This window comes from Sus scrofa, chromosome 6 (genome assembly GCF_054392235.1).
Source record: "Sus scrofa isolate SSC_HxYL_T2T_F1_AM1 chromosome 6, Sscrofa_HxYL_maternal_Yorkshire_Landrace_v2.0, whole genome shotgun sequence".
NCBI classification, from domain to species: domain Eukaryota; kingdom Metazoa; phylum Chordata; class Mammalia; order Artiodactyla; family Suidae; genus Sus; species Sus scrofa.
The window spans coordinates 64,468,252-64,495,808 of record NC_139388.1 but is presented as its reverse complement, the minus strand read 5'-3'; the positions used below and the strand labels follow the sequence as shown (position 1 = coordinate 64,495,808).

The window sequence follows — 27,557 nt, the reverse complement described above, 5'->3', positions numbered from 1 at the left end:
AATGAAGTTGGTCCGTTTTCGCAAGTTCCTGGGCCATGTGTGGTTGCCTCTTGGTGAGAGGGCTTTTGATCACTTTGCTTATTTTCTGTTTTTTATTGGCGTGTGGCATTCTCTGCATGGTTTGAGGCTGAGTTGGCCAGTTGTGTGCGATGCACCCGTCTTCTCCTGGCTTGTGGTTTGTATTTTTCTGTTTCATTGAGGGCATGAAATGAAATTTAACAAGTTTTACTTTACGCTGGGTAAATTTGGGGTCTTCTTTTAAAAATATCATTCCCTACCCTGAGTCATTCAGATGTCTTATTGTGTTTAAAATTTGGTAGAGGTTTGCATTTCACACAGAAGTATTCATCCACTGGTAATTGCTTTTCTCTATGATAGGGAGAAGACATCCATTAAAAAAAAATATTATAAAATAGTACTAGCTCCATTTAACACATAGTTCACCTGCCCCACTGCCCATAATCTGTTATGAAGCCGATTTAATATTGATTTGCTTTGTGTCCGAGCTCTGTCTTTTGGTCCATTGATTCATTGTTCCATCCATGTGCTGAAAAGTCTTAATAAGTTTTTAAATTAAATATTTATACGGTAGGTCCAATTCAGTCAACAGTCTCTGCCATTACGTTGCAGGAATATCGGGGTTTATAACAACTCCTTCTGTCTCTGACATACATTTTAAATTAGATTTTGACATAAAATTTCTATTAAGATTTTATTAGATATTTCCTGAATATGGAGATCTATTTGGTGAAAATTAAAATTATAATTCCTAACAATCTCATAGTAATAAAGGCCATTCATATGTAAGAGCTTTACTGTGATTCATTTCTTTAGATTTTTTTAATGGCTAGCCATAAAACTGTATATTTTATCCAGTAAAGCTTAACATCTCTTATTAGGTGTATTTATAATTATGTTATATTTTTCTTGTCGCTGCCTATGGCATCCTTTTATATTTCAAATTCCACCTAGCTTTATAGAAATGCAAATGAATTTTAGTATTATTTTATATTCATCAATATACTTTTTAAAAAACCTTGAGAACATTCATTATTTTTTCAGTTTTATTGAGATGTAATTCACACATAACAGTGTGCGAGTTTAAGGAGTACATGCATCGATTTGAAATCTATATTTTGCAAAATGATTACTATGCATGGCCTCAGCGAAAGCCTCAAACACGCCACATAATTTCTTTTTTTTTTTTTTTGTAGTGAAAACACTTGAGATCTATTATCTTAGCAACTTTCAAGTGTATAATACAGTAATCAATCCTAACAGTTTTTCTATAGATTTTAAAAGGAGGGAATTACACAGGTACATCAAATTATCTCCAGTAGTGATAGTTTGGCCTCTTTCCTTCAAATGCATTTTCTTGTCCTAGTGAACACTCTACTCCTTCAGCAGTACATTGCAATAGAATTGGTGACAGAGCATGATTGTGTTGTATTTTTTCTCGAAGGGTATTCTTTCATCATTTTTCCATTAAGTATGGGGTGCTGGTTGTTTGGGGGGAACATTTTATTAGATTAAGGAAATCCCTTTCTTTCCTAATTTACGCGAATCTAAGAACACAAATAGGTGTTGACTCGTCTAGATTTACCTTTTTTTGGTATCTATTAAGATAATCATATTTTTTCTTTAATCTATTCCATTTAGAATTGATAAGCAATGCGGCCCTACTATACAGCACAGGGACTATATCCAGTCTTTTGGGATAGCACATAATAGAAGACAGTATTAGAAAAAGAATGTGTATACACACACACACACATGTACGACTGGGGCACTATGCTGTATAGTAGAAATTGACTCAACCCTGTGAATCAACCATACCCTAATGAAAAAGGAATTTGAAAAAAATAGCATATAAGATAAAAATCTGTTAAACGCAAGAAGTGACGTTTTTCAGTAAAGCAGGATGCCTACAGGTGGGGGAGAGTCATGGGTGATTGTCAAAGCTTACAGGTGGTTCCAGTTGTTTCGAGAAAGCTGGCAAACCCTGGCTTTCGGATCTACAGAGTGTCTCTGCAATACCTACCACTTGTTTAAGGTACCTGTCATTGCACTAAATCACAAATGTTTTGGCTTCTTCCTGTATTTGAAAGGCTCCCTGCCAGATCCTGGTGTAGATTGAATATTCCCTTTGTAGCTTATGCCTTATTATCTGAAGTTGAGATTACGCGGAAAATTTTTTCCCCTCTGACACTTCCCAGATCAATTGTTTTGGGGGTTCTTGGCCAGATGCCCCCAAATTGAGTCTGGACCGTCTTGCAATCAATAGACCCCATGAAGAAAGAGCTAGGTGGAGAAACAGCACCCAGGTGAAGCCAGTTTTCCTCCCATGGCGAACGTGGTTTAAGAACTTACCTCAGCCAATAAAAAGAGAGGAATTAAGGGGCCCACCCTTGGGTGGGCGTATCTTTTCCTTTCCCTTCCCAATTCCTGGTTAGTTTGCTTTAGAAACTGGCCCGGGGGACCCTGGTGAGTTAACTTTCTTGCCAACTTTCTTCCTTTGATTTTAGAATCCTTTTGCGTCTATTGTTCCTGACATTTTCCAAGTTTACTATTTTTCATGCTGTTTTTCTCAACCAGAACCTCATCTTGTGGACTTCCCAGGGACGGCACTCTTCTATTTGGTATGTGAAGTGTTAAAGACAGAGGCTATTTTCAAGGGTCAGACATAGCTTCTCTACCTCTTGGGATTTTTACTGAGTTCTGAGCCACCGGTCTTCAGTTCAGGTTGCTTGTTGAGGTCATCTCGGGGGAAACTGTAACAAAATCATTTCCTAGGTTAACTTCCAAATTTTTTGATTCAACAGGTGTGCATACTTCTGGGCATTGGGATTATTAAAAATTTAGAAATAGCAAAATTAAAGCTACCAGATCAGTAAAAGAATGTTACTGATTAATATTCCAAATTTTTTGATTTAACAGGTGTGGGTACTTGTGGGCATTGGGGTTATTAAAAATTCAGAAATACCAAAATTAAAGCTACCAGATCAGTAAAAGAATATTTAGTTAGAGTTTATCGTGCATATAAGAACAATTCATAAGCTGGGAGCTTTTAAATCCAAAACTGAAAGGAGGCTGCTTACCGCGTAAAAGCGAGGAAGTTGTTTATCCTTTACGGAGGCTGGTGGGCAGTGTGGGTTTCCAGTCTGCAAGGGATTGGGTAAAAGCAGTTATCTCATACCAAATTGAGGAAGTTTAGCTTATGACTTTGAGGCATTTGTTTTGAACTCAAGTTTTGTCTATGTTTGTGACCTAAGCTAGATATAGTCTTGCTTAAATGGCTTAAATGGTTTCATCTGCTCAGGGGCTTTTCAAGTCTGGTCTCCATGTTTTAGTTTTAACAGAATTTTAAAGAACTTTCGAAGTGATCCCTTTGTGCAGCAATGCTGCAGAAGTTCCGGTCAAAGTTTCCGATTGGCTTGTCATCCGTTATTCAGCCACCTCACTCATTGAGGGTCAGGATACGACACCGCTTTTCCATAGGAAACGGTGCACAGGTGCTGGACCTCATCTCAGCTCTTCATGTGAGTCTGAGTCCAAGGAGAAAGGTCAAAGGAAGATGACATTAAATAGAAGTCCCAGGAGGAAACTAACTTGAGAGTTAGGGAGAGGGATGGTTTTTGTGAGGCTTAACAACTTTTAAACACAGTTTTTATTTATTTATTTATTTTTGTTTTTTTGCCATTTCTTGGGCAGCTCCCACAGCATATGGAGGTTCCCAGGCTAGGGGTCGAATCGGAGCTGTAGCCGCCGGCCTACGCCAGAGCCACAGCAACGCGGGATCCAAGCCGCGTCTGCAACCTACACCACGGCTCACGGCAACGCCGGATCTTATAACCCACGGAGCAAGGCCAGGGATCAAACCTGCAACCTCATGGTTCCTCGTCGGATTCCGTAACCACTGCGCCACAACCGGAACGCCACACAATTTTCATTTTTATACAATTTTTGACAACAGAATTTTTATGTAGTCATAAAATGCTTTTATTAAAGTATATTGCTTTACAGCGGTGTGCCAATTGCTGCTGTACCGCATATGGTCCAGGCATATGTATATGTATGTTCTTTTTCTCATACTCTCTTCTATCATGTTGTCGGAGACTCCCTGTGTTGCACAGCAGGGTCTCATTGTTTATCTATTCTAGATGGAATACTTTGTATCTACCAACCCCAAACTCCCCATCCATCTCACTTCCTCCCCCCTCCCCCTTGGCAACCACAGGTCTGTTCTCTCTGTCTGTGAGTGTGTGTGTGTTTTACAGTTAGGTTCATTCGTGCCACAGTTTAGAGTCCACATCTAAGTGATATGTATATGTCTGTCTTTCTGATTGACTTCATTTAGTATGAGTCTCTAGTTCCATCCCTGCTGCTGGAAATGGCATGGTTCTTTTTTTAATGGACAAGTAGTGTTCCATTGTATATATGTACCACATCTTCTTAATCCATTCATCTTTCCATGGACATTTACATTGTTACCATGACTTGGCTATTGAGAGGAGTGCTGCCGTGAACATATGGGTGCATGTATCTTTTTGAATTACAGTTTAAAGAGTACACCCCATTCAGTTATTACTAAATATTGGCTCTATTCCCTGTATTGCACAAGATATCCTTTAGCCTATCTTAAACTCAATGGTATGTATGTACTGTGTCTCCACCCTATATTGCCCCTCCCCCCCGTTTGTGACCACAAGTTTGTTGTCAGTATGTGTGAGTTTGCTTCTTGTTTATGTTCGTTCATTTGTTGTATTTTTTAGATTCCATAGATAAATGATATTATACAGTATTTGTCTTTCTCTTTCTGACTTACTTCACTTAGCATAATACCCTCTAAGTTTATCCATGTTGCTACAAGTGGCATAATTTCACTCTTTTTTATTGCCGAGTAGTATTCCATTTCATACGTCTCCTACACATCCTCTTAATCCATTTGTCTGTTGATAGACACTTAGGTTGCTTCCATACCTTGGCAATTTTAAATAATGCTTCTATAATCACTGGGGAGTGTGAATCTTTTTGAATTATTGTCTCATTTTTTTTGGATATATATACCCAAGAGCAGAATTGCCAGATCTTACGGTAGTTCTATTCCTAGATTTTTGAGAAATCTCCATGCTGTTTTCCATAGTGGCTGCACCAATTTACACTCCCACCAACAGTGTAGGAGGGTTCCCTTTTCCGTGAAGCTTAACTTGCATCACTGCATAATCTTAGGTTTCTTGAAGAACACTTAGAACCAAGATTTAAAAGAAAACTCTTACCTTTGCTACACAAATACAGTTGGTGTTGAACCGATTTGAGTGAAGTAAGTCAGAAAGAGACAAATACCATATGATATCACTTATATCTGGAATCTAATATATGGTGCAGATGAACCTTTCCACAGAAAAGAAACTCATGGACTTGGAGACTAGACTTGTGGCTGCCAAGGGGGATGGGGAGGGAGTGGGATGGATTGGGAGCTTGGGGTTAATGGATGCAAACTATTGCCTTTGGAATGGATTAGCAATGAGATCCTGCTGTGTAGCACTGGGAACTCTGTCTAGTCCCTTATGATGGAGCATGATAATGTGAGAAAAAAGAATGTATACATGTATGTGTAACTGGGTCACCATGCTGTACAGCAGGAAAAAACCCGTATTGGGGAAATAACTATTAAAAAATTACAAAAAATAAAAAAATAAAATGAAGATACAGTCTTTCACATAACTTATATTTCCCTAAATGTAGTAGTGTGAGCGCTATCTTGTTAAGGGCTCTTGGAAAGCGTGACTTTAATTTGGTTTATAATACACAACACTGACATGCTAGAAATATTTGATCATGCTTTGTCAATCTTCAGTTTCCGATTCATTAGGACAATTGAAATAATACCCTATTACATAAGCTCTACACCTAGTGGTTCTGCTTCATAGGTGTTTAAGAGGGAAAAATCTGAGAGTGTTTATTAAAAGCTTTTTAAAAAAAATTTTATTTCCCCAATACATTTTTTTTCTACTGTACAGCATGGTGACCCAGTTACACATACATGTACACATTCTCTCTCTCTCTCTCTTTTTGTCTTTTTGCCATTTTCTAGGGCCGCACCCATGGCATATGGAGGTTCCCAGGCTAGGGGTCCAATCGGAGCTGCAGCCACCAGCCTACGCCAGAGCCACAGCAACATGGGATCCAAGCTGTGTATGCAATCTACACCACAGCTCACGGCAATGCCAGATCCTTGACCCACTGAACAAGGCCAGGGATCGAACCTGCAACCTCATGGTTCCTAGTCGGATTCACTAACCACTGAGCCATGACAGGACCCCATACATGTATATGTTCTTCTTTCTCACATTATTATGCTCTGTCATAAGTGACTAGACATGGTTCCCAGTGCTCCACTACCGTTCTGTACACCCACCTGGCCATACTGCAATGATTTTTTTAAAAAACAAATTCATTGAGGTGTAGGTGACTTACAATGCTTTATCAGTTTCAAGTGTACAGCAAAGTGAATTAGCCATACATATACGTACATATCCATTCTTTTTCAGGTTCCTGCCCTAAACAGGCAGTAACAGTATGGTACAGAGTTTTAATGGATGACTTGAATTTGTTTTTCTTTGAACCAAAATGTGAACTGATCTGAACATAAATATTTCAGCCATTTATACCTTCTTGTCACTATTTCCCACTTATATACCTAACTGTTGGGTATTTTCTCAATGCTTATTAATAGAACTCCTCAGTGAAGTCTATTTTTTTTTGTCTTTTTTTTTTTGCTATTTCTTTGGGCTGCTCCTGCGGCATATGGAGGTTCCCAGGCTAGGGGTCGAATCGGAGCTGTAGCCACTGGCCTCCGCCAGGGCCACAGCAACGCGGGATCCGAGCCGCGTCTGCAACCTACACCACAGCTCACGGTAACGCCGGATCGTTAACCCACTGAGCAGGGGCAGGGACCGAACCCACAACCTCATGGTTCCCAGTCGGATTCGTTAACCACTGCGCCACGACGGGAACTCCGAAGTCTATTTTTTTAAACCTTGTTTTTTGTGGTATTCAATCAGTGCTTTTAGGTGTAAATTTTTTTCCTTCAAAATCATGCATAGGATGATAAATTTCTATGTTTTTTTATTAAGTTCCTTTCATATTTCCTTTAAAAATGCAGTGATTTTATTTTCCTGGAGTTGGCATGTGGAGTGGTGGAAGGGTTGGGTTTTCCTTCATATCTAAGTAGGTGATTATCTCAGCATCACTAATGATACACTTTCATTTCAATGCACATTCATGGCATTGCGGTTATCATGTGCCCAATTGTAGCTGCACATGGAGATGTGTGTACATCAGACACACATATAAGTTGCCTTTTTTCCATGGGATATTAAAGATGACACTCCATTACCAAAGAACTGATGTCTGCTCCCCCTCCCCCCACCGAAAGGCTTTATATGACAGGCAATTCTCAAAGTCTAAAGGCTGTTTGGTATCTAGGGGTAATTTTTACCGCAAGAATGTTGCTTTTTAACACAACTAATATTCCACATTTATCTCAGCCCAGAAGTGTATCGAGGTTAATTGTCAAGGTCATTTTCCTGGACAATGAGGAATAGTTCAGGCTGTTATCCAAGAAGCTCCTATCAGACCACAAGGAATTTTCTGCTATGTCAACTTCAAATGAGTTGCTGCTACTGTGTAGTTATATTCTCTGGTGCCATCTTTATTTTCTAGATCCCATAATTCCTTGGTCCTGGAGCTTTTTTCTAAGACTGAACCTGCTGGAGATGCAAGATGGCAGAAACAGATTCTCCTGACTTTGACTTGCTTTGGTATCTAGAGAAGCTTAATAAAAAGGAATTTATGAGTTTGAAGAACCACCTTAAACAAGAGTGTCTGGAGATTGGACTGCCAGAGATCCCAGGGTTTGATCTAAGGACAGCCAAACCAGATCTGGTTAACCTGTTGACAACCTTTTACGAGGCACAGCACGTCTGGAATATGATGTTGAGCATTTTTCAAAAGATCCGTCGTGCAGATCTCTGTGAGAAGATCAAAGCTAGACGAAAACGTGAGTAGTGGGTAGGGATGGGGCAGTTTTTAGGAAGCCTGATTGTTATGAACAAATATAGCCAGTCTTCTGATCTGGAAGTCATAAGAAGGCCAGTGATAGATTAGATGTGGGTCTTGTCCTGCCTTGTGACTTTCTTTTTTTTAATTTTTTTTCCCTTTTTGCCATTTCTAGGGCCACTCCTGTGGCATATGAAGGTTCCCAGGCTAGGGGTCGAATCAGAGCTGTAGCAACCAGCCTATACCAGAGCCACAGCAATGCAGGATTCAAGCCACATCTGTAACCTACACCACAGCTCACGGCAACACCAGATCCTTAACCCAATGAGCAAGGCCAGGGGTCGAACCCACAACCTCATGGTTCCTAGTCGGATTCGTTAACCACTGAGCCACGATGGGAACTCCAGTGACTTTCTGATTTTACCCTATTTTCATCCATCCTCCTAGCTCTTAGGAAAATAGCCAGCCAAAGGAGTAGACTCACCCAAAGAAAGGGCTCAAGCTAGTGTTGATACCACACATGAAGCTTTGCCATAGACTTGTTAAGATCTGGCCAAAGAAATCTGTAGACCTGTGTGCAAAGATTATGGAGAACTTAACATATGAGGTATTCTGCTAAGCACATCATGTTTATTGGCTCATTAAGTCCTTACTGCACATCTCTGAAATATTTGCAGTTATTTCAGTGGAAAGAAATGGCATGTTGGAGAGGTTAAGAGAGATGACCAAGATGGTCAATCTAGTCCAAAGTCTCCGAGGTAGCAGAGAAAAGATGCTATGCCAAAACGTAGCCAACTCTAAATGCTAGATAAAATGGTAGATAAAAATCAGCTCAAAAATGAAGTGTATAGTATGACTATTTGGGTACATCTGCACCTGCCTACCTGCTTAGGCCCTTTCCCATATCTTTCCCAGCCCTTACATATTTGCTGTCTGTCTAGAAAGACTCAAAAACATAGCAGGACCACTGAGCTAGGGAATAGAAATATTCAAAGTAGTTCCCAGTTTTAGACAAAACACGTGTTCAAGTTCAGTACTAATCCCTCAGCTCTTGTTCCTTTCAGGTAGTTACAACTCATGTTTTTTTTTTCATTAAAAAATTGTATTGAAGCATAGTTGATTTATAATGTGATAATTTCTGCTAGACAACAAAGCAATTCAGTTATACATGCACACACATCTGTTTGCTTTCAGATTCTTTTCTCACATAGATTATCACAGAATATTGGGTAGAGTTCTCTGTGCTACACAGCAGGTCCCCATTGACCAATCACTCCAAATACTTGAGTGTGCATTTGCCAATCCCAAACCCCCAGTCACCCCTCCAATCCTAACCAAAAATTGATTATTGGGTATGCACCACTAAACTTCTACTTTTAATAATGAGGTCCCCATGTTTCCCCATATGTTGATGTGAGAAGAGAGTTTGGGGATATGGAATATTTTTACCTTTCAACACTTACCTGTTGACAAATACTGCAAACGAAAAGAACATGCCTTGTAACTCAAACAAAACGGTCATATCGGACAGGTGTTGATTTTGTGCTACTGGCTTTAACCCTCTGGCACTAAATTCGAGGGTACTTGGTGGGAGGCTATGCAGTAGGACCTGGTAAGCAATAGAGAAACTTGGCTCGTACATCTTACTTATTCGAAAGCTGAACATTTCTTTTTTGAGTTATAATTAACATGTTTTATATTAGTTTCAAGTGTATGACATAGTGATTCAATAGTTTTATGTGTTATGAAAAATCATCACAGTAAATCCGGTTACTATTTGTCACCATACAAGATATGGTTACACTGTTACTGATGGTAGTTTCTTAAGTGTACATTATATCTCTCTGACTTATAGCTGCAGTTTGAACCTCTTAATCTATTTGATCTGTTTTCTTTGTCTCCCCCAGGTCCTTACCCTCTGGCAGCTACTGGTTTGTTATCTTTATCTGTCTTGTTTTTCACAGAAAAATAAATATAACTAATAAACAGCAAAGAATATAAACAGGGTAACAATAAAATAAAAATTCACCTGAAATTATTCCATCCTGATCTATATTCAGTCATCCGTAATAGCGATATCCTTCAGGAACTTTCTAAGCAGGTAGGCAGGTGCAGATGTACCCAAATAGTCATACTATACACTTCATTTTTGAGCTGATTTTTATCTACCAAACTTCATAAACCTTTACAAACAAGGTTAAAAATACCTTAAATCTTCCACATTTTGTGTCTCCCTTCCAGGAGGGAACAAGCTGGCAGATTTCATAGGTATCCCCTTCAAAGTTTTTACAATGAACTCAATATATTTAGGAGAATAATTTTAATGGAAAGAGTGAAATTCTAATATGTGAAAAGCTTCAAATAGTAGGTTCTGTTAGAGGATCTGGCTTTTGCCTGAGTGAGTCAGGAGAACCATATCCACCCCGCTCTCTAACATCTAATTACTGATGTTCTCATGGGAAGAGTCCATTGTTGACCTTTGCAATTCGTTCAGGTCAGCACACTCCGTTCCCTTATGGGTGAGGTCACAAGCCCACTGCTGTAGGATGGTGACAACCCAGTGATCAAAATGACACTGTGTAGCAGTTCCTTCTTATATAGGGACAGTAGTAGGAATATAAACAAAACATGAGGATATCATTGCTCACCCATCCTTGGAAACTCCCTTGGTTAAGGGCATAGACATTTGAGTCACTTAAAATCAGCCTTCAAACTCTAATCATGTGTAATAAAGAGTTAACTTTGGGAGAATTATTTCCAAAAACAACTTTATTAAGGTGTACTTGATGCACAAAAATCTGCACGTATTTAATGTATGCAATCTGATGAGTTGGATCTGTGAAATCATCACTGTGATAAAGTTAACATTACCTCAAAAAGCTTCCTTGCACCTCTCTTTTTGTTTTTGTGGTGAGAATGTTTTACCTAAGATCTACCCACTTGAAGATTTCATTTTAAATCAAGAAATTTTTACTTTTTAACTGGAGTATAGTTGATTTACAATGTTTCTGGTGTACAGCAAAATGATTCAGTTATAAATTTATATACCTATTCTTTTTTTCTGATTCTTTTTCATTACAGGTTATTAGAAGATACTCAGTATAGTTCCCTGTGCTCTACAGTAGGAACTTGTTGATCTATTTTATATAGAGTAGTCTGTATCTGCTAAACCCCAATTCCAAATTTATCTCTCTCCCATTTCCCTTTTGGTAGCCATAAATTCATTTTCTATATCTGTGATCCTATTTCTGTTTTGTAAATAAGTTCATTTGTAGCATTTTTAAAGATTCTACATATAAGCGATGTCACGATATTTGTCTCTGTCTGACTGACTGAGTGAGAATTGCTAATTCCATCCATGCTGCTGCAAATGGCATTACTTCATTCTTTTTTTATGGCAGAGGAATATTCCATTGTGTACATGCACCATATCTTCTTTATTCATCTACTGATGCACATTTAGGGTGCTTCCATGTTTCGGCTGTTGTAAATTGGCAGTTTACAATACAATACACAATTTACATTGTGTGTATCTGTTCAAGTTGAGTTTTCTCCCGATAAATACCCAGGATTGTGATTGATGGATTATATGGTATTTTCTATATTTAGCTTTTAAAAGAAACTCAGTACTGTCTTCCATAGTGATGGCACCCATTTACCTTCCCACAAACATTATAGGAGGGTTCCCTTTTCTACGCACTCTCTCCAGCATCTATTGTGTGTAGACTTTTTGGTGATGGCCATTCTGACTGGTGTAAGGTGGTACTTCATTGTTCTTTTGATTTACATTTCTCTAATAATTAGTGAGGTTGAGCATTTTTTAATGTTTTCTGGCCATCTGTATGTCTTCTTTGGAGTAATATCTATTTAGGTCTTCTGTCCATTTTTTTTTATTTTTACAATGATGTGTATGAACTGTTTGTATATTTTGGAAATTAATCTCTTATTGCTCACAATTTTGCAAAGATTTTCTCCCATTCTGTAGGTTGTCGTTTTTATTGTTTGCTGTGCAGAAGTTTTAAGCTGTTTAAAATTATAGTTGATGTAGAATGTTTCTTTGATTCCTGTTGTACAGCAAAGTGACCCAGTCACACACATTCCTTGTGCTTACGGTAGGAGACCATTGTCCATCCATTCCAAATGTGAGAGAGAGTTGACATCCACTAACCCCACACTCCCTGGCCATCCCACTCCCTTCCCTCTTCCCCCCTCACCAGCAACCACAAGTCTGCTCTCCATGTCTGGGAATCTGCCCTATTTCAGATTCCACATATAAGTGATATCCTATGGTAAGTCAGAAAGAGAGAGATTTTAGGTCCCATTGGTTGATTAATGTTTTTATTTTAATTACTCTAAGAGGTGGATCCAAAAAAGATACTGCTGCAATTAATTACAAAGAGTGTTCTGCCTGTGTTTCCTTTAAGAATTTTATAGTGTCTGAACTTACATTTCGGTCTTTAATCCATTTTGAGTTTATTTTTGTGTATGGCGTTAGAGTGTTCTAATTTCCTTCTTTTACATGTAGTTGTCTAGTTCTCCTAGCATCACTTATTTAAGATAATGTCTTTTTCCCATTGTATATTCTTGCCATCTTTGTCATAGATTAATTGACCATAGGTGCTTGGGCTTTCTATCCTGTTCTTAATCTCTATTTCTCTTTTTGTGCCAGTACCATACAGTTTTGATGACTGTATCTTTGTAGCATAGTCTGAAGTCAGGGAGCCTGATTCCTCTAGCTCCATTTTTCTTTCTCAGGATGGCTTTGGCTATCTTGGGTCTTTTGTGCTTCCAAACAAACTTTAAAGTTTTGTTCTAGTTCTGTGAAAAATGTCGTTGGTAATATAATAAGGATTGCATTGAATCTGTAGATTTCCTTGGGTAGTGTAGTCATTTTGACAACATTGACTCTTCTAATTCAGGAATATGGTATTTATTTCCTTCTGTTTGTGTCATCTTTGATTTATTTCATCAGTGTCTTGTAGTTTACAGAGCATTTGTTTTTTTGGTCTCTTTAGGTAGTTTCATTTCTAGATATTTCATTCTCTTTGCTGTGATGATAATGGGATTGTTTTCCTCATTTCTCTTTGTGATCTTTTATTGTTGGTACAGAGAAATGCAATCATTTTTTGTGTATTAATTTTGTATCCTGCAACTTTATCAGATTCATTGATGAGCTCTAGTAGTTTTCTGCCAGAGTCTTGAGGATTGTCTGTGTATAATATGCCATCTGCAGACAATGACAGTTTTATTTCTTCTTTTCCATTTTGAATTCCTTTATTTCTTTTTCTTCTCTGATTGCTGTAGTTGGGACCTCCAAAACTAATTAACTTGGTGACAGTGGATATCCTTGTTTTGCTCCTGATCTTAGTGGAAATGCTTTCAGCTTTTTAACATTGAGAATGTTAGGTGTGTGTGGTCATATGTGGCTTTTATTATGTGGGGTAGTTTCCCTTTATGCCCACTTTCTGGAGCTTTTTTTTAAAATCATGAATATTTAATTTTATCAAATGCTTTTTCTGCATCTGTTGAGATGATCATATGGTTTTTATTGTTCAGCTTCAGTGTATCACACGGATTGATTTGTGGATATTGAAAAAACCTTGCTACCCTAGGATAAATTCCATTTGATCATGGTATACAATCTTTTTAAGATATTGTTGGAGCTAGTTTGCTAGCATTTTGTAAGGATTTTTGGCATCTGTAATTCATTCAATTATATTGGCCAGTAATTTTCTGTTTCTGTGACAGCTTGGATGGTTTTGGTATCAAGGTGATAGTGGCCTCATAGATAGAGTTTGGGAATGTTGCTTACTGTGCAGTTTTTTGTTTTTTTTTGTTTTTTTTTTTGTTTTTTTTTTTTTTTTGTATTAGTAAGGATGGATGCTAACCCTTTTCTAAATGTTAGGTAGAACTGACCTGTGAAGTCATCTGATTCTAGATTTTTTTTGTTGTTTTGAGTTTTAAAACTACTGATTGAATTTCAATACTTGTGATTGGTCTGTTTCTATGTTCTATTTTCTTTCTGGTTTAGTCTTGGGAAATTGTATATTTCTAAGGATTTGTCCATTTCTTCTAGGTTGTCCATTTTATTGTCATTTAGATGCTCAAAGTAGTCTCTTACGATCTTTTGTACTTCTGTGCTGATGGTTGTAACTTTTTAATTTCTGATTAAATTGATTTGGGCCCTCTTTTTTTTTTCTTGATGAGTTTGGCTAAAGGTTTATCAATTTAGTTTATCTTTTCAAAGAACCATCTTTCTGTTTTAATGATCTTTTCTATTGTTTTCTTAGTCTCTGTTTAAATCATAAATATCAGAGCAGAAATTAGTTCTTTTTTTTTCTACTAACTTTTGGGTTTTGTTTTTTCTTCTTCTTTCTAGTCCCTTTAGGTGTAAAGATAGATTGAGATTTTTCTTATTTCCTGAGCTAGGCTTGTAGTGCTATAAACTTCCCTCTCATACCTGCTTTTGCTGTGTCTCATAGAGTTTGAATAATCATGTTTTCTTTTCATTTGTCTCTAAGAATTTTTTGATTTCTTCTGTGATTCATTGATTGTTTAGTATCATATTGTTTAGCCTCCATGTGTTTTTGTTTTCGTGATTTTTATCCCCTTGTAGTTGATTTCTAGCTTCATAGCACTGTGGTCAGAAAAAAATTTCTTGGTATGATTTTAATTTTCTTAAATTTACTGAGGCTTGATTTGTGCCTGAGCATGTGAACTATCCTGGAGAATGTTCCATGTGCACTTGAAAAGAATGTGTATTCTGCTGGTTGAATGGGATGTTCAATAAATATAAATTAAACCCCTCTGGTCTAATAGGTCACATAAGGCCTATATTTCCTTATTGATTTCCTGTCTTCATGATCTGTCCATATGTATGTGGGATGATAAATTCCCCCACAATATTTTGTTTCTGTTGCTTTCTCTTTTTATGCCTGTTAATACCAGCATCTTTTGGTTGGAGTATTTAGTTTATTTATATTTAAGGTAGTTAATTGATTTGTATGGCTTTACTTCCATTTTACTGTTTGTGTTTGTTTTCGTAGTTCTTTTTTTCCCCTACGTATTCTTTCCTGTTGTGGTTTGAAGACTCTTACTGTTTTTTTTTTATTTCCCCAGTACATAATTTTTTTTTCTACTGTACAGCAGGGTGATCCAGTTACACATACATGCACACATTCTATTTTCTCACATTATCATGCTCCATTATAAGTGACTAGACAGTTCCCAGTGCTACACAGCAGGATCTCATTGCTAATTCATTCCAAAGGCAAGAGTTTGTATCTGTTAACCCTGAGCTCCAATTCATCCCACTCTCTTCCCCTCCCCCCTGGCAACCACAAGTCTGTTCTCCAAGTACATAATGTTCTTTTCTGTGGAAACGTTCACTTGTGCCATATATTAGATACCAGATATGAGTGATATCATATGGTATTTGTCTTTCTCTTTCTGACTTACTTTACTCAGGATGAGAGTCTCTAGTTCCATCCATGTTGCTGCAAATGGCATTATTTCATTCTTTTTTATGGCTGAGTAGTATTCCATTGTGTATATATACCACACCTTCCTAATCCAAATGTATGTCCATGGACATTGAGGTTGTTTCATGTCTTGACTATTGTGGATAGAGCTGCAATGAACATGCGGTGCATGTGTCTTTTTTTAAGGAATGTTTTGTCTGGATATACGCCCAAGAGGGGGATTGCTGGGTCATATGGTAGTTCTATGTATAGTTTTCTAAGGTACCTCCATACTGTTCTCCAAAGTGGTTGTACCAGCTTACATTCCCACCGACAGTGCAGGAGGTTCCCTTTTCTCCACAGCCCCTCTAGCATTTGTTATTTGTGGACTTATTAATGATGGCCATTCTGACTGGTGTGAAGTGGTATTTTCGTTTTGCGTTTCTCTAATAATCAGGGATGTTGAGCATTTTTTTCATGTGCTTGTTGGCCATCTGTATATCTTCCTTGGAGAACAGTCTATTCAGGTCTTTTGCCCGTTTTTCCATTGGGTTGTTGGCTTTTTTGCTGTTGAGTTGTACAAGTTGTTTGTATATTTTAGAGATGAAGCCCTTGTCGTTGCATCATTTGAAACTATTTTCTCCCATTCAGTAAGTTGTCTTTTTGTTTTCTTTTGGCTTCTTTTGCTGTGCAAAACTTGTCAGTTTGATTAGGTCCCATTGGTTTATTTTTGCTTTTATTTCTGTTGCTTTGGGAGACTGACCTGAGAAAACATTGGTAACGTTGATGTTGGAGAATGCTTTGCCTGTGTTCTCTTCCAGGAGTTTGATGGTGTCTTGTCTTGTATTTAGGTCTTTCAGCCACTTAGAGTTTAGTTTTGTGCACGGTGTGAGGGGGTGTTCTTTACATCTTCTTTAATTTCCTTGATTAATGTTTTATAGTTCTCAGCATATGAGTATTTCACCTCCTTGGTCAGGTTTATTCACAGGTATTTGATGTTTTGGGGGTGCAATTTTAAAAGGTATTGTATTTTTGTATTTCTTTCCTAATATTTCATTGTTAGTATACAGAAACGTGGTTGATTTCTGAATGTTCATCTTTTAACCTGCTAGTTTGCTAAATTTGTTGATCAGTTCAAGTAGTTTTTGGGTTTAGTCCTTAGGGTTTTCTATATATATAGTATCATGTCATCTGCATACAGTGACAATTTTACTTCTCTTCCAATTTGGATGCCTTTTATTTCTTTTGTTTGTCTGATTGCTGTGGCTAGGACTTCCAGTACTATGTTGAATAACAGTGGTGAGAGTGGGCATCCTTATCTTGTGCCAGGTTTTAGTGGGAAGGCTTTCAGCTTTTCTCCATTGAGTATTAAATTTGCTGTGGGTTTGTTAACAATGGCTTTTATTATGTTAAGGTATGTTCCTTCTATACCCACTTTGGTAAGAGTTTTGATCATGTTGGATGTTGGATTTTGTCAAATGGTATTCCATGCTTCTGGGTGGAAAAATTAATATTGTAAAAATGGCCATACTACCCAAAGCAATCTACAGATTCAATGCAAACCCTATCAAATGACCCATGACATTTTTCACAGAACTACAACAAACAATCCAAAAATTTATATGGAACCAAAGACAGAATTGCCAAAGCAATTCTAAGGAAAAAAAAAAACAAGCAGGAGGCATAACTTTCCCAGACTTCAGGCAATATTACAAAACCACAGTCATCAAGACAGTGTGGTACTGGTACCAAAACAGACATACAGACCAATGGAACAGAATAGAGAACCCTGAAATAAGCCCAGACACCTATCGTCAATTAATCTTTGACAAAGGAGGCAAGAACATAAAATGGGAAAAAGACAGTCTTTTCAGCAAGTATTGCTGGGAAACCTGGACAGCTGCATGCAAATCAATGATGACATGTTTGAATTTATTTTTCTTTTTTCGGTTGTATACTTATTACAGATTTTTGATTTGTAGTTACCTTGAAATTTTTGTGTAGCTCTCTCTCTCATCATATATATAATGATTGTTCTAAGTTGTTGATTGCTTAATTTCAATCTCATTAAATACCCTGTAGTTTTACTCTGTTCCCCTCACAATTACTGTTTATGATATGTTTTACATTTGTTTTGTGTGTCCCTTAATTGCTTATTGAGGATACATGATTTTACTTGTTTTATCTTTTAACCTATGTACTGCTTTATTTGTGGATGGTTTCTTACCTTTACTATGTTTGCCTTTTGTGAGATTTCCTGTTTCATAATTTTCCTGTTTCTTTTCTGTCTGTCTGTCTGTCTTTGTCTGCCTGTCTTTCTTGCTGTCTGTCTCTCTGTCTTTCTGCCATTTTAGGGCTACACATGCAGCATATGGAAGTTCCTGGGCTAGGGGTTGAGTTGGAGCTACAGCTGCTGGCCTGTGCTACAGCAGCGGGAACCAAGCCATGTCTGGGACCTACACCTGTGCTACACCACAGCTCACGGCAATGCCTGGATACTTAACCCACTGAGCAAGGTCAGGCATTGAACCTGCATCCTGATGGATACTAGCCGGGTTCATTACTGCTGAGCCACAACAGGAACTACTATTTTTCTTGTTTCTGGTTGCAGTATTTTCTTTTTAATCTGGAGACGCTCCTCTAGCATTTGTTATCAAGCTGGCTTGGCGGTGCTAAATTTGTATTTTTCTGGACTGTGAACTTTTGATCTCTCCATTAAATCTGAATGAGAGCTGTGCTGGGAAGAGTATTCTTGGTTGTAGCTTTTTTCTTTTATCCTTTTAAATAGTTGCTGTTTGTTGTTTTTATGTTTGTGGTTGTTTGGTTACATTTATCAACCTTGGAGAAGTGGCCTCTAGGAGGCATTCCATACATACCAGCAATGCACGCTCCTTTAATCTCCTGAGCTGTGTGCTCTAGGGATTCTCTATGAGTGCTGTATGGGTCCTTCTGTTTGAGTGGGCTGACCAGGTGGATGGTCTGATAGGCTTGGTTGACCCCTAGTCCAGTTGGTTGACAGACCTTGTCTTGTGTGGATGCTGCTGGCTGCTGTCATGGTGGTTTCAGGGCTAGTGCTGGCTTACTGATGGGTGGAGTCAGAGTTTCAAAGGCTTGAGGGCTGTCGGCCACTTACTAGATGGTGAAGCTAGACCCCTGAGGTCAGTGAGCACGTTACTGGGGTCTGGCTGCAGGGCCCAGAGATCCAAGAGCTCATTTTGGATTGTGGTGGTGAGGTGTGTCAGTTCCCGTCACAGCTGGATATGGAGTTTGGGGTGTCCTGAAGGTTGTGCTGGCCTGCTAGTGTGCAGGACCAGTGTCCAGCTGGTCCTAGGGTAAGGTCTAGCTTGCTCTGTGGGATCATTCTTGCTTCTGGTGTCTGTCTCCCTTGGGGGTGAGGCCAGTCTAGAGGCTTATGCAGGCTTCCTTGTTGAAGGGGCTGGCACCTGCCCACTTTTGGGTTGGGCTGGTTCTTGGCCTTCTGGTGGGCTGGGCCATGTCTTGTGGGTGAGCCTAGAGGCAGCTATGGACTCATTAGTCTTAGGCAGCCTGTCTCCTGATGGATGGGACTGTGTCTCTGGCCAGATAGTTGTTTGGCCTGAGGTATCCCAGCTCTGTCACCTCCAGCCTGTTGTGTGGGGCCAAGTCTTAAAGATAATGAAGCAATGTCAGCCACAAACAATGTTCCCCAATGTCTACCACCAGTGTATGTGTCCCCAGGGTAAGCCACTGCCACCCCCACCTCTGCCTCTCTAAGAGACCCTCCAAGACCAGCAGGTAGGACTGGCCCAGTTTCTTATGAAAGTATTTCTTATGCTCTGCGTCCTGGAGCACATGAGATTTTGTGTGCACCCTTCAAGAGTGAAGGCTCTGGAATTCCAACTGTGGCTCAGTGGAAACGAACCTGACAAATATCCATGAGGATGCGGGTTTGATAGCTGGCCTCGCTCAGTGGGTTAATGATCCAGCATTACTGTGAGCTGCAGTGTAGGTCAGACATGTCTTGGATCTGGTGTTGCTGTGGCTGTGGTATAGGCCAGCAGATGTAGCTCTCATTTGACCCCTAGCCTGGGAACCTCCATATGCCACACCTGTGGCCCTAAAAAGGCTCTATTTCCCTGAGTCCTGGGGGACTCTTGTAATTAAGCCCTACTGGCCTTGAAATCCAAATGCCCTTGGGGGCTAGTCTTCCAGTGCTGGATCCCCAGGCTCTGGAGCCTGACATGACACTCAGAGCCCTTGTTCCTGTGGGAGAAACTCTGCAGTGTAATTCTCTAGGGTGTGGGTCACCCACCTGGGAGGTGTGGGAGTTGATCATATCATGAGGCCACCCCCCCAACTATCTTGTTGTGGTTTCTTCTCTATATCTTCAGCTGTGGAAGATCTTTTCTGGTAGGTGCTAGCCCTTTCCACTGATGTTCTGCACAGTGTTTTTGTGAGAGGCGGTGAGATCAGGGTCTTTTTATCCCACCATCTTGTCTGCTCTCCCCACTTAAAGTTTTAAATGTAAAATAGAGTATTGTTGACGAAGGGCACTACACTGCACAGCAGGTATCTCATATGTACTCACCAGTTTTCCCAACACCACTTACTGAAGAGACTATCTTTCCTCCACTGTATGTTCTTGCTCCTTTGTCATAGACTAATTGACCATAGATGCTTGGTTTTACTTTGGGCTTTCTATCCAGTTCCATTAATCTCTATTTCTGGTTTTGTGCCAGTGCTGTACTGTTTTGATGACTGTAGCTTTGTAGTATAGTCTGAAGACAGCGAGCCAAGTTCCTCCATTTCTGTTTCTTTTTCAATATTGCTTTGGATATTTTTGGTCTTAAGTATTGCAATATAGAGTCACTCCTGCCTATGAAAGATAGTCTTCTCTTTCCCCTTTGCCTCCTTCACCTTGTTTATGTAGAATTTATATGGCCAAGATTTGTAATCTTGGCTCTTGACGGCAATTGTAATTATCTTCTTGTTTGTACTCATTTCCATATATAAACCTGTATATGGTATATTGCACACGCCAGTCCCTGAAGTGATGAATATCCTTAAGGCTCCATGGGTGCTGGATTCTTTGATTTAACTTTATATTTACACAAAGAACAATGTGACTAAACATAGTACTCTTCAGTCATCCCTTTTATTAGGGCAGAAATTGCTTCCATATCTTTTGGCATTAAATACTTCCTGGAGGAATCTTAGGAGAACACGTTATAAGTTATTCTCTTTTTAATATGTTTTCTTTATGCTGAATCTGAAGAGAAAGAAACACTTCCAAAAGTTGGGACCTTAATAGACTCATTAAATGAGCAGTATTTAAGTACTGATATACATAAATATAAAAATAATAGAAAAATGTGTAACTAATGGTTAGTAGTTAGAGATCTAGTGGTTGGCTCTTTTGAGCCAGTTGTATACGAGGAGACAGTCTCTGAAATCAAGAATCATTACTTCATTTTACACCAAACCTTTTCTTTGAAGTGCTGTAACTAAAAGCTTTAAAAAAAATAAAAGGCCATGGAACCACAAAAGGAGAAGGAAATAAGACTTCTCTTGTACCAAGATACATGAGAGGGAAGCTCTTGAAAGATTGTTTGGATAAATATTACATTATTAATTCCACTGATGAAACCTAGGTTTATGCAGTCATCTTATATTTATTTTTAAATTAAAATTTTCAATGATTTTTATTTTTTTCCCTTATAACTGGTTTACAGTGTTCTGTCAATTTTCTACTGTACAGATGATTGGATTAGGAAGATGTGGTATATATACACAATGGAATACTACTCAGCCATAAAAAGAATGAAATAATGCTAATTTTTAATCTTTTATTTATTTTTTTCTGCTATACAGCACGGTGACCCATTTACACATACATGTATAGATTTCTTTTTTCTCACATTATCATGCTCACATTATCATAGTTCCTAGTGCTACACAGCAGGATCTCATTGCTAATCCATTCCAAAGACAATAGCATGCATCTATTAACCCCAAGCTCCCAATCCATCCCACTCCCTCCCCCTTCCCCCTGGCAACCATAAGTCTGTTCTCCAAGTACATGATGTTCTTTTCTGTGGAAACGTTCATTTGTGCCATATATTAGATTCCATATATGTGATATCATATGGTATTTGTCTTTCTCTTTCTGACTTACTTTACTCAGGATGAGAGTCTCTAGTTCCATCCATGTTGCTGCAAATGGCATTATTTCATTCTTTTTTATGGCTGAGTAGTATTCCATTGTGTATATATACCACACCTTCCTAATCCAAATGTATGTCCATGGACATTGAGGTTGTTTCATGTCTTGACTATTGTGGATAGAGCTGCAATGAACATGCGGTGCATGTGTCTTTTTTTAAGGAATGTTTTGTCTGGATATACGCCCAAGAGGGGGATTGCTGGGTCATATGGTAGTTCTATGTATAGTTTTCTAAGGTACCTCCATACTGTTCTCCAAAGTGGTTGTACCAGCTTACATTCCCACCGACAGTGCAGGAGGTTCCCTTTTCTCCACAGCCCCTCTAGCATTTGTTATTTGTGGACTTATTAATGATGGCCATTCTGACTGGTGTGAAGTGGTATTTTCGATTTGCGTTTCTCTAATAATCAGGGATGTTGAGCATTTTTTTCATGTGCTTGTTGGCCATCTGTATATCTTCCTTGGAGAACAGTCTATTCAGGTCTTTTGCCCGTTTTTCCATTGGGTTGTTGGCTTTTTTGCTGTTGAGTTGTACAAGTTGTTTGTATATTTTAGAGATGAAGCCCTTGTCAGTTGCATCATTTGAAACTACTTTCTCCCATTCTATAAGTTGTTTTTTGGTTTTCTTTGCCATGCAAAAGCTTGTTAGTTTGATTAGGTTCCATTGATTTGAAATAACCTATTTTTAAATTTTAATTTTATTGAAGTATAGTTGATTTACAATGTTGTACTATTTTCAGATGTACAGCAAAGTGAATCGGTCACACATACAAATATATCCATTCTTTTTTCCCCATATTGGTTATTAAAACAATTGAGTAGATTTTTCCTGTGCTGTACAGTAGGTTTTTGTTAATCATCATTATAAAATGATTAACAAAATTCGAGTTCCTATCATGTCTCACCAGAAACGAATTTGACTAGCATCCCTGAGGATGTAGGTTTAATCCCTGGCCCTGCCAGGGGGTTAAAGATCCAGCATTGCCTTGAGCTGTGGTGTAGGTTGCAGATGCAGCTTGGATCTGACATTCCTGTGGCTGTAGTGTAGGTCGGCAGCTGCAGCTCCGATTCAACCCCTAGGCTGGGAACCTCCAGATGCCATGGGCACATCCCTAAAAAGACAAAAAAAAATTATTAACAAAATTAATCATTTTGTTAATTATTTTATACTGGAGTGTTCATATATTATTCCCACCCTCACAATTCTTCCCTCCCTGCTATGGTTTTGCCTGTGGTAACCATAAGATTGTCTTTTGATTTTTTTTTTTTTTTAATTTTATTTATTTATTTATTTTTCCAATGTCAGCATGGGAACCAAATTACACATACCTGTATACGTAATTTTTCCTCCCATTGTTGTGTTGCAATGTAAGTATTTAGACATAGTTCTCAGTGCTACACACCAGGATCTCATTGTAAATCCATTCCAAGAGCAATAGTTCACATTCGTTAACCCCAAGCTCCTGATCCCTCCCAACCCCTCCCTCCCCCCCCCCCCCCCCCGCCGGGCAGCCACAAGTCTATTCTCCAAGTCTATGATTCTCTTTTCTGTGGAAAGTTTCATTTGTGCCCTATATTAGATTCTAGATATAAGTGATATCATATGGTATTGGTCTTTCTCTTTCTGACTTCACTTAGGATGAGAGTCTCTAGTTCCATCCATGTTGCTGCAAATGGCATTATTTCATTCTTTTTATGGCTGAGTAGTATTCCATTGTGTATGTATACCACATCATCCTAATCCAATCGTCTGTCAATGGACATTGAGGTTGTTTCCATGTCTTGGCTATTATGAATGGTGCTGCAATGAACATGCTGGTGCATGAAGATCATCTTTTAAATCTGTGCATTTTTTTTCTTTTTAGAAATAAGCTATCTTGTGTCAACTTCTATTAGATTCTACATAAGTGATATCATATGATATTTGTCTTTCTCTGACTTACTTCACTCAGTATGAAAATCTCTAGATCCATCCATATTGCTGCAAATGGGATTATTTTTCTTTTTTCATGGCTGAGAATATTCCATTGTATATGTTGACCAAAATGTCCATCATCCAGTCCTCTGCTTATGGACATTTTGATTGCTTCCATGTCTTGGCTATTGTAAATAGTGCTGCAGTGAATATTAGGTTGTATATATCTTTTCAAAGTATAGTTTTTCTGGATAGATTCCCGGGAGTGGGATTGCTGGATCTTATGATAGTTCTATTTTTAGTTTTTTTTTTAAAAGGAACCTCCATAGTGTCCTCCAGAGTGGTTGTACCAATTTGCATTCCCACCAACAGTGTAGGATGGTTCCACTCTCTCCATGCTCTCTCTAGAATTTATTGTTTGTAGACTTGTTAATGATGGCCATTGCCATTCTAGCTGGTATGAGGTGGTACCTCACTGTAGTTTTGACATGCATTTTTCAAAAAATTACTGATGTTGAACATCTTTTCATGTGTGTGTTGGCCATTTGTAGGTCTTCTTTGGAGAAATATCTGTTCAGACCTGTGCATTTTTTGACAGGGTTTTTTGTTTTTGTGATATAAAAGTTCTATGAGATGTTTGTATATTTTGGAGATATACAAACAGTCACTTCATTTGCAGAGATCTCCCATTTTATGGGTTATCTTTTCATTTTTTTAAAATGGTTTTCTTTGCTGCACAAAAACTTGTAAGTTTAATTAGGTCCCATTGGTTTATTTTTGTTTTTATTGTCATTATTCTAGGAAATGGATTAAAAAAAAATACTGCTGCAATTTATGTCAGAGAACGTTCTGCCCATGTTTCCCTCTAGGAGTTTTCTATTATCTGGCCTTATGTTTAGGTCTCTAATCCATTTTGAGCTTATTTTTGTGTATGGGGTTAGAGAGCATTCTAATTTCATTGTTTTATGTGTAGCTGTCCAGTTTTCCCAGCACCACTTACTGAAGAGACTGTTTTTCCTCCACTGTTTATTTTTGCCTCCTTGGTCATAGATTAGTTGACCTTAGGTTCTTGGGTTTATTTCTGGGCTTTCTATCCTGTTCTGTTGAACTCTATTTCTCTTTTTACACTAGCACCATACTGTTTCGAGCACTGTAGCTTTGTAGTGTACTCTGAATTCAGGAGGCCTGATTGCTCCATTTCAGTTTTTCTTTTTCAATATTGCTTTGGCTATCTGTGGTGTTTTGTGTTTCCATACAAATTTTAAAATATTTTCTTCTAGTTCTGGGAAAGAATGTCAGTGGTAATTTGATAGGAATTGGATTGAATCTGCATATTGCCTTGGGTAGAATAGTCATTCCGACAATATTGATTCTTCCAATCCCAGAGCATGGTATATTTTCCCATCTACGTGAATCATCTTTGATTTCTTTCATTAGCATCTTAGTTTTCAGAGTACTTTTGTCTCTTTAGGTGGGTTTATTCCTAGGTGTGTTATTCTTTTTGATGTGATGGTAAATGGGATTGTTTCTCTAATTTCTCTGTCTGATATTTCATTGTTAGTATATAGAAATTCATTCAATTTCTCTATATTAATTTTGTATCCTGCAACTTTATCAAGTTCATTGATGAGCTCTAACAGTTTTCTGGTAGCATCTTTAGGATTTTCTAGGTATAAATCATGCCATCTGCAAACAGTGATACTTTAACTTCTTGTTTTCCAATTTGGATTCCTTTAATTTCTTTTTCCTCTTTGGTTTTCCTCCATGACTGGGATTCCCAAAACTATGTTGAATAACTGTGGAGAAATTGGACATCCTTGCCTTTTTCCCATACTTAGAAGAAATGCTATTAGATTTTTACCACTGAGAATGATGTTAACTGTGGGTTTGTCATATATGGCCCTTATTATGTTGAGGCAGTTTCCCTCTATGCTCACTTACTGGAGAGTTTTTATTGTAAATGTGTGTTGAAGTTTATCAAAAGCTTTTTCTGCATTTATTGAGATGATCATATGTTTTTTATTCTTTAGTTTGTTGATGTGGTGTATCACATTGTTTTTGTGGATATTGAAGAATCCTTGTATCCTGGTGTAAATCCCACTTGGTGTATGATCCTTTTAATATTTGTTTGGATTTGGTTTACTAATATTTTGTTGAGGGTTTTCCTATCTGTATTCATCAGTGATACAGGCCTGTAATTTGCTTTTTTGGTTTTACCTTTGTCTGTTTTTTGTATCAGAGCGATAGTGGCCTCATAGAATTAGCTTGAAAGTCTTCCTTCCTCTGCACTTTTTTGGAAGAGTTTCAGAAGAATAGGTATTAATTCTTCTCTGCGTATTTGATAGCATTCACCCGTGAAGCCATCAGGTCCTGGACTTTGAAAATTTAAAATCACAGTTTCAATTTAAGTACTTGTGATCAGTCTATTCATATTTTCTATTTGTTCCTGGTTCAGTCTTGGAAGCTTGTAACTTTTTTAAAAATCTGTTTTTTCTAGGTTGTCTATTTTATTGGAATATAGGCTTATAGCAGTCTATGATCCTTTGTATTTCTGTGATGTTCATTATAACTTCTCCTTTTTTCTCTTAAGTGATTTTAATTTTTTCCATTATAGTTGGTTTACAATGTCCTGTCAATTTCTACTGTACAGCAGAGTGACCCAGTCTCACCTGTCCTCCCTCAACTTATCCTCCATTATGTTCCATCATAAGTGATTAGATATACTTCCCTGTGTGATACAGCAGGATCTCACTGCTTATCCCCTTCAAATGCAATAGTTGGCATCTCTTAACCCAAAACCTGCAGTCGATCCCACTCCCTCCACCTTGGCAACCACAAGTCTGTTCTGCAAGTCCATGAGTTTGTTTCTTTTCTGTGGAAAGGTTCATTTGTGCTGTATATTAAATTCCAGATATAAGTGATAGCATATGGTATTTGTCTTTCTCTTTCTGACTTACTTCACTTAGTATGAGAGTCTCTAGTTCCATCTATATTGATGCAAATGGCATTATTCTGTTTTATGGATGAGTAGTATTCTGTTGTGTACATATATACCACATCTTCCTAATCCAATCATCTGTTGATGGACATTTAGGTTGTTTCCATGTCCTGGCTATTGTGAATAGTGCTGCAGTGAACATAAGGGGGCATATGTCTTTTTCAAGGAAAGTTTTGTCCTTTTACATTCTCAAGAGTGAGAGTGCCTGTTTATATGGTAGTTTTGTACTTAGTTTTTTGAGGAACCTCCATACTGATTTCCATAATGATTGTACCAATTTATATTTCCACCAACAGTGTAGGAGGGTAGCCTTTTCTCCACACCCTCTTCATCATTTGTTATTTGTTGACTTGTTAATGATGGCCATTCTGACTGGTGTGAGGTGGTACCTCATAGTAGTTTTGATTTGCATTTCTCTAGTAATCAGTCATGTTGAGCATTTTTTCATGTGTCTTTTGGCCATCTGTATATCGTTGGAGAAATTTCTATTCAGGTCTTTTGCCCATTTTTCACTTGGGTTGTTGGCTTTTTTTGCTGTTGAGTTGCATAAGTTGTTTCTACGTTTTAGAAATTAAGCCCTTGTCAATTGCATTGTTGGAAACTGTTTTCTCCCTTCTCTAGGTTGTCTTTCTGTTGTTGTTGTTGTTGTTGTTGTTTTAATGGTTTCCTTTGCTGTGCAAAAGCTTGTCAGTTTGATTAGGTCCCACTTGTTTATTTTTGCTTTTATTTATGTTCCCTTGGGAGAATGACCTAAGAAAACATTTGTAAGTTGATGTCAGAGAATGTTTTGTGTATGTTCTCCTTTTTCATTTTTAATTTTATTGGTTTGAACTCTCTCCCTTTTTTCTTGATAAGCCCAGCTAAAGATTTTAAATTTTGTTGATATTTTTGAAGAACCAACTTTAGGTTTCATTGATCTTC

General features: G+C 38.1%; 1 protein-coding gene across 5 annotated transcripts in view; it reads left to right on the top strand.

The window, feature by feature from the left end:
* Positions 1-2,410: 2,410 nt before the first annotated feature.
* Positions 2,411-27,557, top strand: part of NLRP11 (NLR family pyrin domain containing 11) — a 93,945-nt gene continuing 68,798 nt past the window's right edge. For 3 of the 5 annotated variants that reach the window (XM_021095065.2, XM_084958885.1, XM_021095068.2), the window contains exons 1-2: positions 2,411-2,484; positions 7,726-8,062. In XM_021095065.2, the coding sequence (XP_020950724.1) occupies positions 7,786-8,062 (277 nt within the window). In that variant the 5' untranslated portion in view covers positions 2,411-2,484; positions 7,726-7,785. Of the gene's footprint in view, positions 2,485-2,595; positions 2,640-7,725; positions 8,063-27,557 lie in introns of those variants that run through there. The other 2 variants (XM_084958886.1, XM_084958884.1) reach the window with 2 other exon arrangements.